The sequence below is a fragment of the Stegostoma tigrinum genome, chromosome 14 (assembly GCF_030684315.1).
Source record: "Stegostoma tigrinum isolate sSteTig4 chromosome 14, sSteTig4.hap1, whole genome shotgun sequence".
Taxonomy (NCBI): Eukaryota; Metazoa; Chordata; class Chondrichthyes; order Orectolobiformes; family Stegostomatidae; genus Stegostoma; species Stegostoma tigrinum.
In genome coordinates, this window is record NC_081367.1 from 34158536 (window position 1) to 34177409 (window position 18874).

General features: G+C 37.8%; 2 protein-coding genes across 4 annotated transcripts in view; one reads left to right on the forward strand and one right to left on the reverse strand.

Moving 5' to 3' along the window:
• ect2 (epithelial cell transforming 2) overlaps nucleotides 1-15822 on the forward strand; it is an 86777-nt gene extending 70955 nt beyond the window's left edge. The window contains exons 22-24 of one of the 3 annotated variants that reach the window (XM_059651090.1): nucleotides 1758-1901; nucleotides 11412-11562; nucleotides 14708-15822. In XM_059651090.1, coding sequence (XP_059507073.1) covers nucleotides 1758-1901; nucleotides 11412-11562; nucleotides 14708-14751 — 339 coding nt within the window. In that variant the 3' untranslated portion in view covers nucleotides 14752-15822. The remainder of the gene's footprint in view (nucleotides 1-1757; nucleotides 1902-11411; nucleotides 11563-14707) is intronic. The other 2 variants (XM_048541958.2, XM_048541959.2) reach the window with 2 other exon arrangements.
• A 2749-nt stretch (nucleotides 15823-18571) lies between these two features.
• Nucleotides 18572-18874, reverse strand: part of LOC125457738 (spermatogenesis-associated protein 16-like) — a 111458-nt gene continuing 111155 nt past the window's right edge. The window contains exon 10 of the mRNA XM_048542322.1: nucleotides 18572-18793. Coding sequence (XP_048398279.1) covers nucleotides 18572-18793 — 222 coding nt within the window. The remainder of the gene's footprint in view (nucleotides 18794-18874) is intronic.

Below are 18874 nucleotides of genomic sequence, written 5' to 3' on the forward strand. Positions count from 1 at the left end.
CCTTGTGAAAATTTTGCCAAATAGCTTTCAAAACTCTCCTTGAGACCATCTACAAAGTTTTCAACCTAACATTGTAGCTAACTTACATCCTAGAAATGTTCTGGTAGGTTTCCTATGCACCCTGAAAGATCCTTCCCATTTTTGAAAAAGTGTGGTGGCCAGAGCTCGGTGTAATACTCAATTCTACTTCAATTATGGCTAATGAAGATTTGTACAACAACATTTTCTCGCTTTTGTATTCTATCTCCTATTGATTGAAGCCGAGGATTTTATATGTTTTGTTAATTGTACTCTCAATGTCTTCCCACCCTCGTGGATTTATGCGTTCGATTCCCCAGGTTCTTTGTTTCTGCACATTCCCTTTAGAACTGTGTCATTAAGTATATCGTGCTCTTCAGAGGGTCGGTGTGGGCTTGGGCTGAATGGCTTGCTTCCGCACCCTAGAGATTCAATGGTTCCATATGAAAAGGTCTCTGTCCACAGTTAGTTTTCTGTCTGGTCTGATTGTTTGCAAAATTATGCACATCACTTCCAAAATGGTGTTTTTCTTCCTTTTTTTTGTTTAAATGTTGCTCCCTTTGATAGTAAAACCACAACTTATAATCATGGCTTTGCACAGGAAGGGAGAAATTGCCATGTGTGAATGCTGGTTATTGGCCCACAGTGGGGGTGATCTAATTAAAGTTTTGATAGTCCATTACCAGTTGTCCTTTGAAACAGTTTGTGTTGGGAGGCTTGGTTAATTCCTTTGCGAAAAGAGTTTTAAATTCAAATCTGTTTTTGACAATATCTTTTCCGGCAGACAGATGTATAAATCTGTCTGTGTATTATTCATTTTTTAAGATGAAGCTTCATGCACAGGTAACTATCCTTGGAAAGCCTTTTCAGCTATGATACAACTGTGTTTACGTAGTTACTGTCTGAGGTATCATGAAGATCCCTCCTCAACCTTCTGTCACCTGAAGCATGGTAACTCTTTTGCTTAAACCAGCATCACCCGTCTCTTCCGTAATAATACAGCCCTACAATCCTCTGGGACTATAGCAACTTTACCTTTTTTATATACATTTTTAAAAAAAATGTGGCTGTACCATTGAACGTTTGAACATTCTCAAAACCAATCACTCAACCTGCTGCTTTCTCTTCTTAACAACAAGTTTTTATCTAAAAAACAAGCGCCCTTCCTCTTCTTGGCTTTTGTCAAATGCTCATCAGCATTGTGTATCACTTTTTTTGAAAAAATTCAATTCTAATAAGCAGTCTACCTTTTACAAACTGAGCATTGTGTCTTAAATCAAGTCCAACCTCTGCCAGTCTCTGCTTTTTTTTTGTTCTGACTTATTATTTCCAAAATTTTATCTACTATAGACATTTGTTTGATCAGTCTGTGGTTGCCAGGAATTCCCTTCCAGCATTTCTTGAATAAAGGTGTCACATTTGCCACATTCCTGTTCTCTCCCATGTATCTTGAGGAAATTATAAAGTTTATTTCTACATTTGCTCTACTCAATCTGACTAACATAATGTGTGCCCTTCAATTCTAGCTTCCTGTGCTTTGTTCTTCTGCAGCTTACTTCACCAACTAGTTTGGTGCCTAAGTCTTCACTTTTTTGCCTTAAACTCCAAATATAAACTTCTGTCTCTTGGAATTCCTGCTATACTTAGACACCAAATGATTGTCGATTCTCTGCCTCCTAAGAACCTCAGTTGCATTATTATGATTTTAAAGGTACAACAGAACCATTTTGTTTGTTCAGGTTACGAGAGCATTCTCATTTACTAAAACACCAAAGAGAGTTTTGCAACGAGCACTGATGGTTCACAGTACCCCTGATACAAAGAGCCCAACAAATAATGGAACTTACCTGGGTAGTCGATTGGCCAGTACATCATCTTTAGTGGTAAGTACAAAGCACAGTCCTTATTTTTAAATTCATATCACATGCATTTTAAATTTTTGATTGTGTTGTGCATACGTAAATTTGAGCTTTGGCATATTCTTTCAAGCTGTTTAGCTTTCATAGTAATAACAGGCAATTACCTAATCTAAAGTTACCCAATGAAAATTATTTTGAAATTGAACATTTTTGGATTTTCTTCCTATTAATCTGTAGTTTTTATTCCTTTTTAAAAAATCAAAAATAAATTGGAGACCATTAAAGCTAACACTTCAGTTTAGCAACTGTATACACTGCAGTTGGCGATTTCATTTAGACTAATCAAAGGACTATGTTTGCTTGCTGCACTGGCATAATGGAAATTGTGGTTAAAACAGTCAAAGTTTCATTGCAATCATTTTAAAATAAAATTAAATGCATTAGGAATGTTGATTATACAATTTTTGTTAAAGTTGTGGTTGCATTTCTGAAAATTAAGACTTTAATTAAATCATAAACTCATAGAAATCGATGTTAAAGCCATTTGGGATCCTTTGGACATTCCCCACAGGCTAAAAAAAAAATGCAAGTTGAAAATCTGAAACCAGTGAGTGTAGCACTGTGAATTCTCATGTGAAATTTCTTGCAGAATGAAAGATTCAAAACAGTATACCTTTGTATAGTACTAAAAATTAAATACACACCCATACTTTTAAATTAATCAGACTCCATCTACTGGCAGAGGTTGGTCAGTACAGGAGCTGAAGTGTTGCACTGTCCACGAGTCTGTGCCCTGACCTCAAGTTCAGAACAGCATCCTGGAGAAGGTAATAGTTTCAATGACAAAGGGTGCTGCTTAAAATAAGAACACAAGCGAGGTCGGGGGAGAGAACTTTGAGAGGTAACACTTGTGGGACTGTACGCAACAATGTATTTATTATACTAGCCTGTTTGGCTTTACAAGGAAACAGACCTTAAAATGATATTAAGTTGGTCAATTTAGAGTGTACCTGCTGTTTGATTCTCAGAATCTACTGTTGTCTTTGAATTTTAAGAACATGCTCTTGCTGTAAACCACATTTTATTACCTTTGGTCTAAGCTGAGAAAAGATCTGAATTTTAAAGGTGAGCTGAGAATGATGGTCCTTGATGTCAAGACGGCATGTCAGCAAGAAGCTCCACCAAGTCATTGGGGAGAATTTGTTGTTGAAGGAGATCAAGAGGGAAGTAGAGAATTCTTGACTGGTGAGAGTTGTATACAGTACAAAGGAAGATAGTTGTGGAAGACCAACAGTGTTCCCTCTTTAAGGGCTGCATGGGCTCAGAAGCCCATATATGGCAGTGGCCTCCAGAACCAGAAGTCAGTGCCATGAGCGGTATGCTGATGCCAGTTCCTGTGTACAGAACATCAGAGCTGCTGTATGTGCATGCTGCTGAGGGGGAATTTTGGAGGCCAATTATTGGTCTTCAAATCAATGTTACAGGAATTCATCTGATTTATATCCTAGATTTACCCATCTTAAATTGTTTCAATAATGACCTTTCTTACACCATAAGATTAGAAATTGGAAAGTTGAGGACTGCCAACTTTGGTATCACTTACCTCTTCTACAATTTTAACTAATCAATGCTGACGTTCTGTAATCATGTGAATGTGTTGACAATAAAGCTATTAACTGGCGAGTAACAATTGTGTTCCACTAATGTCAGGCAATGATACCTGAAACAGAGAACCTAATTATCTCCCCTTAATGTTCATTGGCTAAATTCCCCAGGATCAACATCCTGGAATTACCAATGACCAGAAAATGGACTGCACCGTCATTCTAAATGCTGTTGTTACGAGAGCTGGTTGGCAGCTAGGAATTCAGTAGTGAGTAAATTGTCATCTACTTTCCTGGAGTTAGTTCATTGAAGAGTATGAGGGAGTACTTGCCACTTGTGTGGATGAGTGGAACTCTAACAGTGTGCAATAACTACCCACGTAAAACTTCCAATTTGATTTGCAACCCATCTATCACCTTAAACTTTAACTACCTCTATCACAAAGCACAGTGGCAACATTGTACATCATTTAAACAAGATCAACTTCAGGAAATATCACAGCTTCCTCCAAATAGCACTTTCCAGACTTGTCATTTCTAAGTAGTAGGCGGCACAAGTGGAGATAACATTTAGGAAACCAGTACCTGAAAGTTGTATGAAGGCCTCCCAAGATAAAAGAAGAAATATGCGGTTATGGCTTAGCCTTTGTAGTGATTGGCAACTGAATGACTGACTTGCTAGGCAAGTTCAGAAGGTAGAGTCAACCACATTGCTGAGAGTTTGGAGTCACACGTAGGCCAGACCAGGTGAGGACAGCAGATTTGCTTCCCAGAAGGACATTAGCAAACCAGATGGGTTTTTACAGCAATGGACAATGATTTCACGGTCATCAATAGATTCTTAATTCCAGAGTTTTTTAAAAAAATGCAAATTCCACCATTCAAACCTGGGTCCCCAGTGCATTAGTTGAATTTCTAGATTAATAGTTAAGCAATAATACCACTAGGCCTTGCCTCCACCTTGCCATCACCATATCCCCCACTATCAACATCCTCAGGGTTATCATTGACGAGAAACTCAATTGGACTCACCACATAAACATTGCAGCTACAAGAGCAGGACAGAGTCGAGGAAGTAACTCACCACCTGACTCCCCAAAGCGTCTACACCATCTACAAGGTACAAGTCAGGAATATGATGGAATACTTCCCATTGGCTTGGATGAGTGCAGCTCCAACAACACTCAAGACACTTGACACCATCCAGGACAAAGCAGCCCGCTTTGATTTGCAGTACATCTACAAGCATCCACTCCGTCCACCACTGATGCTCAGTAGCAGAAGTGTGTACTATCTCCAAGATGCACTGCAGAAATTCACTAAAGATCCTCAAACGATACCTTCCAAACCCATGAACACTTCCACCTAGAAGGACAAGGGCAGCAGATACTTGGGAACACCACTAATTGCAATTCGCCTCCAAGGTGCTAACCATCCTGACTGTGAAATATATTGCTGTTCCTTCACTGTCACTGGGTCAAAACTCTGGAATTCCCTCCCCAACAGCATTGTGGGGACCTCCCCACTACCTTCTCAAGGACATCTAGGGACGGGCAATAAATGCTGGCCAGCCAGCAATGGCAAAATGTGTAAACAACAGGGTTGTTGTGGTGGGTGATTTTAACTTTCCATGTATTGACTGGAACTGCCTCAGCAGCAGGGGCTTGGACAGGGGCAATTTGTTCAATGCGTCTAGGAGGATTTCTTGAAGCAATATATAAATAGCCCACTATGGGATGGGCTGTATTAGACCTGGTATTAGACAGTAGGCCTGGCCATGGGATAAAAATTTCAGGGGAGGACTTTCTGGAACAATGACTATATAATTCCTTAAATTTTAAGTTACTTATGTATTAGGATGAGAGCAGTCCTTGGGTGAAAGTACTAAACTGGGGAAGGCTAACTATGGCAATATTAGGCAGGAACTGGGGAATGTATACTGGGGGCAGATGTTCGAGGGTAAATCATGTCTGGTGAATGGGAATCTTTTTAAGACCAGTGATGAGAGTTCAGGACTAGTATATTCTTGTGAAAATGAACGGGTAATGCCCAAGACTCTCGGACTTTGGATGGTAAGAGAAGTTGTGAGCTTAGTCATGAGGAAAATGGAGGCATGCATAAGGTTTAAGAAAAGTGAAGGTAGACACAGCCCTCTAAATATAAGGAAAGAACTTAAACAAGAAGTTAGGAAGGCTAAAGCAGGCATGTAAAATTAAGGAAAATCCCAAGGTGTTTTATATGAAAGGAGTAAGAGGGTTTTGAGAAGATTTGTAGCTCAGGTTGAGGTTCTGGATGTGAATTTGCTCGCTGAGCTGGAAGGTTAGTTTTCAAACGTTAAAAACGTTTCAAAACGTCTGAAAACTAACCTTCCAGCTCAGTGAGCAAACTCACATCCAGGAGTAAGAGGGTAGCCAGGGAAAGGGTACATTCACTCAAGGACAAAGGAGGAAATTTATTGTGGAGCTGCAGGAAGTGGGTGAGGCCCTTAACAAATAATTTGCATTGTATTCACCAAGGCGATGAACATGGTGCTAGAAAGGGGCATATTGATATTCTAGGGCATGTCGATATTCTAGGGCACGCTGATGTAAAAATGTTTGGGTGTTTTGAAAAGAATTAAGGTAGACAAGTCATTAGGACCTGATGAGATCAATCCCAGAAAGCTGAGGCCTCGTATGAAATCTTGACGTCTTGGAGAAAAACCAGTGTTGTTCCTTCCTTTAAGAAGGATAACTCGGATAATCTTGGAAATTATAGGCTGGCAAGCTTTGTGTCACTGGTAGGAAAACTATTGGAAAAGATTCTTAGGGACAGGATTTATCCATATTTGGCAAAATATGGACTTAGTAGCAACAGGCAATGTGGCTCTGTGCAGAGGAGGACATATGTCTCAAACTTGAATTGAGTTTTTTGAGGAAGTGACAAAAATGATTGAGGCAGAACAGTGGATGTTGTCTACGTGGAATTTAACAAGATCTTTGACGAAGTTCCTCAAGGCTGGCTGATGTAGAATGTGAAGTCATGGTGAACTGGTAAAATGGATACAAGACAGTAGCAGTTACAGAGTGTTTTTCTGACTCGGAGATTTGTGACCTGCGGTGTTCCGCAGGGATCAGTGCTGAGACCCTGTTGATTGTAATATTTATAAATGATTTTGGAGGAGAATGTAGGTGGTCTGATTAGTAAGTTTGAATAACACAAAGATAGGGGGAGCTGTAGATAGGTGCATTGCCAGAGGTTACAGCAGAATATAGTTTTGTTGGACACTTGGGCGGGGAAATGGCAGACGGAATTTAATCCAGAGGGAAGTATACACTAAATGACAGAACTCTTGGAAGCATTAACATATAGAGAGCTCTAGATGTACAGGCCCACAGTTCCTTGTAAGTGGCAACACAAGTGAATAAGGTGGTCAGGACGTGCCGAACATGCTTGCTTTCATCAGTCAGGGCACACAGTATACAAAAAAAAATTGGCAAGGTATGTATCAGAGATAACGGGAACTGCAGATGCTGGAGAATCCAAGATAATAAAGTGTGAAGCTGGATGAACACAGCAAACCAAGCAGCATCTCAGAAGCACAAAAGCTGACGTTTCGGGCCTAGACCCTTCATCAGAGAGAGATGAATTCTCTCTCTGATGAAGGGTCTAGGCCCGAAACGTCAGCTTTTGTGCTCCTGAGATGCTGCTTGGCCTGCTGTGTTCATCCAGCTTCATACTTTTTATTATCCTGGCAAGGGATGTAGTTGTGTCGAACTTTTATTTAGGCTTCATTTGGAATGTTGTGGACAGTTCCAGTTGTCACATTACAAGAAGAATGTGTGCGCTTTGGAAAGCGTGTAGAAGTCGTTCACCTAGATGTTGCCTTTGGAAGGCATTAGCTATGAGGAGAGATTGGACAAACTTTTTTACTTGAACTTCAGAGGCTAAGAGCTGATCTGATGGAGGTTTACAAAATTGAGGGGCATAGGTAGAATAGGTTTTTTTCACCAGGGTAGAATGTCGATTACTAGGGAACATGGATTTAAGGTATAGGGGGTAAGTTTAAAGGAGATGAGAGACAGGTTTTTACAGAGAATTATAGGTGCCTGGAATGTACTGCCAGAGGGAGTAGTAGAAGCAGAAATAGCAACATTTCAGAGGCAACTTGACAGATACATGAATAGGCTGGGAGTAGAGAGATACGGACTGTGTGGAGGCAAAAGACTTTTAGTTTAGCAAGGTATCCTGTTTTTGTGCAGGTCTGTTCATGTGCTGTACTTTTTTTTTCCCTTCAATTCCCATGCCACGTGTGACTTGATGAAATTTGTGGAACCCAGTTCATTAAACTGCTGCAGATGCACACAAGAATTGTTACAAAGGCAGCTCGTCACCAACTTCTCAAGGGCACTTAGGTTGTGGGTGTCACCTGATGACAAGGTCAGACTTTGCTGTCCATCCCCATTAAATAATTTTAAATTATATAATCCATTTGGCATGTAAACAAGCCATTCAGTCCATCAAGTACACCGCTGCTCTGAACAGCATCCCAACCAGACCCACCCCCCTACCCGATCCCTGTAACCATGCATTTCCACCTAGCCTGCGCATCCCTCGAAAGAATGGACAATTCAGCATAGTCAATCTACCTAACCTGCACATCTTCGAACTGTAGGAGGAAACTGGAGCATCCAGAGGAAACCCACGCAGATGCAGGGAGAATGTGTAAACTCCACAAGGACAGTCGCCTGAGACTGGAATCAAACCTGAGTCCGTGGTGCTGTGAGGCACCAGAGCTGACCACTGAACCACTATGCCACCTAAATGTAATGGATTTGACAACATATTTCTTGAAGACAGTATTTGAAGTTGGGATAATCCATTTAATTGCTGAAGGTGCTGAGAGGAAAATCTATTTACATTAGCACGTTGACTTATTTCACCTGTCCCTACAGTAAACCTGATGTGGAAAATGGAGTGATCAATAAATTGGAGCATGGGGTTAAATTAAGGACAGACTGCTTGTGTTCCCTTTTACAGAAGATTGAGCAGGAATTTGATAAAGGTGTTTCATGTGTTCTCAGAATTCAGTAGGATCGATACGAAATATTTCCTCCAGGGAAGTGAAGAATAAGGGGTCTAAGCTTTAAAATTAAACCGAGGTCGTACAGGAGGAAAATTGTTAAGTACTTATTTAAACAAGATTTGGTAGAAACTAGAATTGTCTCGAGATTTCAGTTGGTTGCACAATTGAGCCTTTTAAGACTGATCTCTAAATTTTGGTTGTGTAGGGTTTTGAACTAGAGTTCAAGTACAGATCAATCAGGACCTGATTGAATCGGGGAGCAGGCTTAAGGGATAGACTGTTCATATGTGCATTGATATTTATTTAAGCAATATCAAACGTAGAAGTTATACCAATAAAGTGTCTTCTTGATTCAATTAACCCTATTCTTCTGTCTCGGGATTTTTTTTTAAATTTAGGAAAATCTCTTCAAACGTTTATGCTTCCTTTTCAAATACGCATTTGACTGTATCTGGAAGAACATTCCATGCTCAACCTTTTGCAATTTAAGAATATTATATTCTTCTTATCTTTTTAAAAATAAAATCATTCCCTCAGCTTAAAGGAGATGCAAGAGGCCTTCAATTACTCAGTAACCCAGTGACCTATAGGAATACAGTAGTTTCCACCTGTCAAGACCGTTCATTTATTTTGGCCATATTTTATCAATCTGCTCAGCTTTTGTTTAAGGACTCAGGAGGCCCACGTTCGCCTCCCGCCTGCTCCAAAGGTATGTCAAAACCTCTCTGAACAGGTATATAATTTCCAATTGACAATTGACATCGCCCCTACTAATTTCAGTCTTTATGAATGTTATTTCTTTTGTCTTCTCTCTTGGCAAAGCCTCCTATACACCTGCTAGTAATTTTGTTCAGTTCACCACTAGTACTATAATTAATATATAACATTATAATTAGCTGGGACTTCAAAAGAAAGTAAGATTAAAACTTAAAATTTGTGAACAAAAACGAAGTTGCTGGAAAAGCTCAGCAGGTCTGGCAGCATCTGTGAAGAAAATGTCAGTGTTAACATTTCGGGTCTTGTGAACCTTCCACAGTTCTGCAGAAGGGTCACTGGAACTGAAATGCTAACTCTTTTTTTTTTCTTCTTTGATGCTGCCAGACCTGCTGAAGTTTTGCAACAGCATTGTTTCTTCTTCCTGATTTACAGCTTCTCTAGTTCTTTCGGTTTTTATTTAAATTTGTTAAAGCCACTTCAGATCTTTTCAGAAAAATGTCTGGCTAAAACTCGTAAATTCGGTCCCTAAATATGTTTTGAGTCTGAGCCAACGTTGCAATAACAATAGAATTTTCCATTCAATTACTGCTAATTAGTGACTCAGCCAAGCTGTCTCAATTTATTCCTTGCTTAAATAGTTCTAGTATTCTGATCCAAAACCCAAAAATAATTTTCCTTCTGATGACTTGTGTATTTTAGAAAAAATCAGTAATTGGTCAAATTTTATTATTTTTCTGACTGTCTTCATTTTGATCTTTATGTCTTATTCTTCCCTAAAAATTTATTCTCAGCACGTCGTTATTAAATTTAAAAAAATTTGTTTTAATCTTGAATCTTACTGAATCACGAGCCTTTGCTTTAACCCTGACTTCAGTTAATCTTGTTGTATGTCTCAGTGCCAATAATTGTTTTTTCTTTAGTCCATCAACTTCAAATGCCTTGGTTGTACGATTCCCAGCTGTTGTGTTGAATTGCATTGTGGAGTCATAGTCAAACAGCATCGAAACAGGTCTTTTGGCCCAATTTATCTGTACTGACCAGGTTTCCAAAACTGAACTTGGCACATTTACCTTCATTTGGCCATATCCCTCTGAATCATTCCTATCCATGTGCCTGTCCAGAAGTCTTTTAAATGTTGTAATTGTACCCATCTCTGTCACATCCTCAGGCAGCTCATTCATTATATGCAACATCCTCTTGTGGATAAAGCTGCCCCTTCAAGTCCTTTTTAAATCTTGCCTCTCTCACCTTAAACCTACGCCCTCTAGATTTGGACTCCCCCACCTGCCGTGGAAAAATCCTCTGCTATTCAATTCATCTATGCCTCGTAATTTTATAAACCTGAATAAGGTCACTCTTCAATTTCATTATGCTCAAGGGAAAAATGTCCCATTTTTTTGCATGTCTCTCCTTTATAACTCGAACCTTTCAGTCTCTGTAATGTCCTTGTTAATCGGTTTTGCAATCTTTCCAGTTTAATAACATCCTCCTATATCTTAGCAACCAAAATTACATGCAGTGCGGCCTACTTGATCTGACCAAAGAAACAAAGTGTGCCAAATGCCGCTTTCAACACCCTTCCTGTGATGCGATTTTCAAAGAACTGTGTACCTGCACCTCAAAGTCTGTGTTTGACAACACTGCCTAGGGCCCTACCATAAACTGTAAGTTCTTCCCTGATTTGTCCTAACATAATAGAACACTGTGCAGTTATCTAAATTAAGCCCCATCTGCCATTCCTCAACCCTCTGGCCCAGATGATCAAGACTCCCTTGTTCTCTTGGATAACCTCCTTCACTGTTCACTATACCACCAATACCACAAAGTCATCTGCAAACTTAAGAACTGTCTTTGCAATATTCTCATACAAACTGGATCCTGTGTGATCCAACTTTACGAACCAGTCTACCATGTACACGGTTCACAGTTGTTATTGCTGGTTATAAGGAATCATGATCTCTCAAAATACTGTGGTATCTAGCCAATTCTACTTTATCCTTTTTAAGTATAATGTACAATATTTCATGTTGCAAAGTGCAAATTTCCTACTCCTGCTTTCCCTTTTGAAATCTAGTTTTCTTGAGTCAATATTCAATTTCTGTCCAGTTTTATCTGCTTGCCATAACTTAATGATCTTCCCATATCTAGATGTCCCGTTCTTCATCCACCCGTGGTCTGAATGGTTCAGTGATGTCAGCAAACTGTGTAACTGTGCAGCGTTCTAATTCTCTGGACTGTGCACCGATTGGTGTCAGACCCAGAAACATTCTTCGTTCACCCTCTACCCATCTTATCAACAGTGAGTCCTACTGTAACATTCATGCTTCTATTAACTGCTAAAACTCACCCAATTCTTTGGACAACTCTGGCATTAATGTTGGTGGTGATTTTTTTTTGACCACATATTTGTAATTTATGAAGTTGTTTGAAGTAAACTGGAAGCTTTATCAGTACCACACTTGTTTTTCCTTTGGTTCTGTATTTATTGTCTTGGTGTGAGATTTTGTTCTGGGTCTAATACTACATTGGGCAAAGGAAACGTCCTGTATTGCTAACCTCTTTTCATTTAAGCTACTTTAAATTTTATTAATTTGGGTGGGGATATAATTTGCATTCCAATTTTTGATCTCTGGTTCATAGAACTGCAATCAATTATTTTTTTTTCCATGGAGGTGATATGAATGTTTTAGAACATTAAAATGGTACATTGTGTACAATATAGCTTAAGCAAAATCCTTTGAAATACTATCAGAGATAATGGGAACTGCAGATGCTGGAGATTCCAAGATAATAAAATGTGAGGCTGGATGAACACAGCAGGCCAAGCAGCATCTCAGGAGCACAAAAGCTGACGTTTCGGTTAGATTTTAATAACGAAAATCTAAGTGCTGATTGTTTGCTCTTGATATTGCCTTTCTTTCAATTTCTGGCAGTTATTTCTATGATTTAACTTGGATTTGTTATCAGTGCTAATTTGTTATTGGCTATGGCTTGCCTATATCTGGTGAAACATGGAATTTAATTCTATGAAAATACTTGTGAATCTGACTTCAACCAACGTGTCTGGGATTTTGATGAAGGGTCTAGGCCCGAAACGTCAGCTTTTGTGCTCCTGAGATGCTGCTTGGCCTGCTGTGTTCATCCAGCCTCACATTTTACTATTTCCTTTGAAATACTGTTGGTTTTTAAAAGTAAAATGTGTGTTGTAAACTTCAAGTCCCACCCTGGATATTTTTAATGCATTTTTAAACGGGTCCAATAATTTCCAATAGCATTCTTTGATACTATATGGCTCTTAGATCATTAAATGTATGTTTGCTTTAATTTTAAATTATTTCCATTTCATTCTGTAACTGAATTCATGTTCATGGTGCTACATCCGAGCTGCTTAGATTTTAATAACGAAAATCTAAGTGCTGATTGTTTGCTCTTGATATTGCCTTTCTTTCAATTTCTGGCAGTTATTTCTATGATTTAACTTGGATTTGTTATCAGTGCTAATTTGTTATTGGCTATGGCTTGCCTATATCTGGTGAAACATGGAATTTAATTCTATGAAAATACTTGTGAATCTGACTTCAACCAACGTGTCTGGGATTTTGACATTCTCAGATACGTAGTTTGTAAAGAAGCTGGGCAAAAGTTCATTTGCATGTTCATTTTCTTTTAAAGCTTGTCTTAGTTTTATGCAGCAGATGCGAATGTTGTTCCCACTCCTTTTAACTTAAAAAAAACTTTCTGTGAAATGTTATTACTACTATTGATTGTTCTATTGCTGTCTACAAAGCATATTTTAACAATTTAAAGTTTGGTTTGTATTTTTCCCTTTTTGTAAATAATGGAAACCTTATAATAAAACCAGCAGCTAAATTAGTTGGAGGAGGGTGCTATTAATTTTTACCAAAGGATTTGGGGCCTGCATAGAAGAGTAGTGTAGTTGTATACAATTACATACTTTCTATAGTAGTTGTACTATAGAAGCCGAACATATCTCAAAATGATGAATTTCCATTCCCTTTAGAAAAGGAACTTGAATGTAGCATAGTCTGTTTAACTATAGCCACAGAGATTTGAAGTTTGGTAGATTATTCTGCACTGGTTGTGATAGAAACATTGAAAACAGGAACAGGAGTAGCTCATTTGACTTTTTTTTAGCCTGCTTTGCCATTCAATATGATTTTGGCTAATCATTCAACTTTACCCTGTTTCACGTTCTTCCCAAACCCATTGACCCCTTTGGCCCTAAGAACTACATCTAACTCCTTGAAAACATTTAATGTTTTAGCCTCAACTCTGTCCCATGGCAGAGAATTCCACAGGCTCACCATTCTCTGGGTGAAAACTTCTCCTTGCCTCAGTCCTAGTGGTAGTACCTTGGGATGCAGATGTTTGCTCCTGGCAAGAACCTGAATAGGAAATCCTTGATAACATTTGGAGTCTGTTGTGTGGCAGCTCCTGCATCATTTTGGATGATCAGGAAACCCTCATGCTTTTGCTGCTTTGAGTATTGAAAGCACTGAAAGTTGATAATCAAGTATTTTGGCCATATCATAATATGGGGTGCGACCACAGCAGAGCAGTGATCAATGCTAAGAGGATGTTGATCCAAATGGTTAAAATGGTGAAATATACACTGAAGTATCCCATGTTCAAAGTGTGCAATGCCCTGGTTAAATAACCACAACAACATCTCATCAGATGTGAAACTGCAAGTAAAGTTAATGGAGATGCTTGAAATTTAAATAAAAGTGACAAACTGGAAGGCTACACAGCATCTGGGGAAAAGTAACAGTTGGTGCTTTGCATTCAGTATAACTCTTCCTTGGAGCTGAGTTCTGAAGAAAAATCATATGTGACTTAAGGAGCTACCAAAGTGATTCCTTGTCTCTGAAGATTAAATAAAGGAAAAACAGAAATGTAAGCATTTCAATTTGATGTACCATAAAACAATAAAACACTAGATAGTTTTGATTGGCTGTCAGTCATTAAAGTGAATTATCTTTGTAGGACAAGACAATATGAGTTTAAATGGACAAGTAGGAAATATAGATTGTTTTTCAGGGAAGAAAAACTGAATCACCAAATGAAACAGACTTCAACTAATTGAGGGGTTTGGTTTATAAGCAAATGGCACTGTAGCCATTGTGAATTCTCTTATTTGAGGTGTTACATTGAATCACAATGAAACAAGTCTTACTCTGCATTTGACCAAGATTAAAATTTGAACTCTGCTTGAAAAATGTTGGGTGCCAAAAAATGAAAATGGAAGGGAATGTGTTTAATTCTCGTGTTAAGCAAATCTGTGGTTCTTAGGAAATCTGTTTGCACCTTGATTTGCAACTTTAGTTTAAATTGCTTCCTTGGGATGGAACAAATATTAGTTACGGAAGTCAACGTATATTTTTAAAAAACCTTTCAAAAAAACTGATCTTTGTTTTACACAGGGAGTACAATCGCCTTCACTGGTGAGTCTACCAGCAATGTTTGAGAAAAAATACCACACTTTCAGTCGATCAACAACTCATTTGATATAGCAGCTGCACCTCGGCTAAACATGTAAAATAATATTTTTGATCAGTTGCAATCATTGTAAAATTCTGAATGATATCAAATGGAATTGTATTTGAAGCATGCATAATTTTAAGGATAATGCTGACTGTACTGTGGATTTTTTTCGTTTAACCTTGTTCCAACATTACAATACTATTCTCTACCTGATTGAACAGTGTAATTGAAGAAATTTTGATTGCTGTTTTTCTTGCTTCAGTTTGTACATTTTTGTACAAGTTTATTTATTACTCTGCTTCTGTAGCCTTTTTATTCAAACATGTTTGTGTATCATTTTAATGCATTGATTAAACTGACATAATCAACTTCCTGGGGATCACTTTAGCCTAACTCTTCGCTCAAATAAGGGAGCAGGTTCAGTGGAATGCTGGTTTTACAATGGCCTGATATATATAATTGACTTTGGAAGAATAAAGTTGAACAGGCTGTAAAATGGGAGTTGAACTTGATCCTGGAAATTTCCCAATGAGTGGATTTGGTTAAATTGCCTCAAAGTCTGTTGCTGCTAGGTAATTCATTGAAATCCATAAACTCAAGATGGGATAAACAGTATCTTTATTTAACCCTCAAAATTAAAATTTAGCAATCCTAATGTGCAAATTACTTAATACCTCCAAGATGTTTGGTTCAGTTTTTCTCAATTTAAAGTATTTCAAATTTTATTAGAAGGGAAATTTAACAAAGTAGTTTTCTGACCAACATAAATGGGTTGTTGCCTTAATTTACAGCAGGGGGCATCTTTCAACTTTACCCAAAGCTATTTTTTTAAAAAGATGGAGGTTCTGATTATGATTCTTATTATATAAAATGTATTAAATTATTTAGTCAATGTCAAAGTACAGTTCTTAGATGATAACATTTTTCTAGGTGCACCTCATTAAAATTAGCGACATCTTATGGAATTTCATTTTGCATGTGTTAAACATTCATTTCTTTGCTAGAATATTTTTTGTATATTTGATATTTCTATACTTTGAATGTTTTGATAACTGGATATCTATCTGCATATCTGATGAATCACTTTAGTTTTGTAATACTCTTGTACTGACACTTTTCGTTGTGAAGAAAAATATTCTTGTCTGATTTGCATTTCATATAATGGGTTATTATGTTATGGATTATCTAATCTGCAAAATAATCTGAGCTGCTAAGTGAAGGACATTTTAATTTTTGTATATAAAGTTTACTTGGTGTAATTTCATATAAACTGATCCTTGATGCAAATAAACTTTTTTAAAGAAATAGTTTATATGGTCAGTTATTGCTAAAGCACTAAGAAATTCGTAGACATTTTCCTGATTTTAGCTTTTCAATTTCGGAAAACCTATGTGGAAGTACAGGTATCTCCTGAATTGTCCATATTCATGCAATCTAATTTGAGGTAAGAAACAAAAATGTTTGGGTTGTTTAATTTTGCATTATAAATTTACAGCATTTATTTTCAGGATGTGGAACAAATGGCAAAGAACAGCAGAATATACCAACCTCTGTGTATGGAATATGGAAATTATAATTGCCAAACAAGAAAATGCAAAAGCATCTGTCGAGAAAGGAAAAGTTATCATTTGAACTCCAATATGACTCTTCTTCAGATCTTTTCTGAAGAAGTCATATCACACTGGATGTGAACTCTGTTTTTCTCTCCACGGACGCTCTCAAACTGGAGTTTCTCAAGCATTTATTGCCTGTTTCAAAATTTCAACTTCCATAGTAACTTGCTTCTGAGAGATTTTGGTCTACTTGGTTATTCCAAGCAAAAATGGATGCTGTCTTTGGTGTTTAACGTAAAGATAATATATTGTGGCAGGAGATTGAATAATCTTTGAATGAGTCCCTTTTAAGCACAGGAGAAAGTACCTCACTAAACTGCCATCTCAGAATGTAACCACTGTGCTATGCTTGCTCTTGCTCATTTTTATGACTGTATTTTAATTAAGAGGTCACAAAATTGATCTTGTGTGACCTCAATTTTAACATTCAGTCTCTGGTCAAATGACAGTCCTTTTATGATCAGGAAATTATATATGCAATATAAAATATTTCCACTCATTTCTACTTTCTTTTTTCAACGGCAGCCTTCCTAGAGGAACTGTAGTCAAGATATTTAGGACCCTATCTAAAACCTTCATTATAATCAGTTACAATGCTGTGTGCATTTCCATGCTCCTTGAAATAGTATTAATCTTGGCAAAAGCAAAACTGTGCTGTTTCACAAGAATGTTGCTTGGTAGAAGGAAATACAAATAAAAGGAATAATGCAGATTATAATTACGAGTGGTTAGAGAGTCATTAGTAGCATTGACTTTGAGTCGCAAAATCCCAGATGCAGCTAACTCAATTTCCACGGAAATTTGAATTCTTAAGTGGGCAATTCCCCTGCACCTGGAGTCCTCCAAAGTCATGCATCAAAGTTTCATAATTTGGAGGGGTCCAACTCACACAAGCTTAATAGCTAACCTGAGAGAACCTTTTTCAAAAAACCCTCAGGTAACTATTAAACTGACTTCCCAACTTACCACTGATCACCCCGGTGACCCTTAACGAGACCATGACCCACCCTAAGCTCTCATTCACTTATTTGGCATCCTACACATCTGGCATGCTAATGATGTCACCCACCCTCTCAACCAACTGCCACTCTAAACCCACGCTTGCCTTTCATACATCACTTTCACAGGAGCTGTCAAAACAGCTGGTTGTGCTAGACATTTAAATCTCAGAACATGACACACAGCTTCAAAATGGGGTGGGGTTTTTACAAAGAATTACCTGTGATAGATTTGTGGATTCCTAAGCAGCTTTATAATAGGAAGTCCCTGGAGTTTTTAGTGTAGAAGGTGTCTGAAGGCAGGTGGGTTCCTTTTTTAATTCTACATGGGTCAGAAATACTATATTTGATTTAAAAGAATTCTGGATCATTGTAGTTCTAATGTCTGTACATTCAGAAAAAAAGAGGGCAGGTAGAAGTTAAGTGTTAGCACATATCAAGAGGTCCGAGATGGAAGAGAGACAAAGTGAATGGGGATGACATATTTCAAAAGTTGAGATCAGGATTCGTAACTAAGATATAAACTCAAATAAGAGCAGGTTTGAAGGTAAAAGGCCTAAATGGTTGTTAGAATTGGGTGGGTGGGCATGTTGGTACTTATTGGGAGGGAAGGTGACTAAGAATGCGAACTGGGTAAAATGATTGGCTTATGTTGTAACTTGAGTCTCAGTAAATAATAATATGCACGTTTTTGACGAGTTTACTTTTCTTAAGACTTAGGTTTCAAAAACCATAAAAACGGAAGGGGAAAGGGTCTTGTGGCACTGTGACGATGTCTCTATCTCTGGGCCAGAAGTTGAGAGTTCAAGTCCCACCTTTGATGGAGGTGTAATATCCAAAGAGGTGAGTTCAAAAGTTCAAAAAGTGAAATGATTTGTCTCGGTATTTTGTAGATAGCAGAGTTTTTAGTTGCACACTACATTAATAAATTGAAAACTATACATAAACAAACTATTAATTATTAATCGTCTATGAAATCTAGTGGTTTGTTCTTGATATATTTTAAATTGATCACTGACACAGCTATGTAATGTCAAGAAAAAAAATCATTGAAGAAAATTAATCTTTCAATTCCAGTTTTATCTTCAAGTTTTGAAGCATTTCAATACAACTATTCAAGCTCCAATGGAAAAGTAATGCCTCAACAACGAATACTGAAGCAGGGGAATCAATGTTCCTAGATGATACTTTATTAATTTGAAGATGAAATTTTGTTGTCTTGTCGATCAGTCTGAGTAGGTGACTTTCCTATAACTTTTGAGTCTCTGGGTGGCTTCAAGTCACCAGGCAACAGAACAAGTTTCTGACTTTTTAGTTTCTTCACTTCTCTTCTCTGTTTTCGAGCTGTTTTCAGGGCTTTTGACTTCAGAAAATTATCTTCTAATTGGTAGATAAAGTCCTCAATTAGCCCAACCTGTAATCAACCATCTATTAATATTTTTTAAGTAATTCCTTCCTTTGGAATGCCAAAGAAAAACATTGAATGCAAATGATT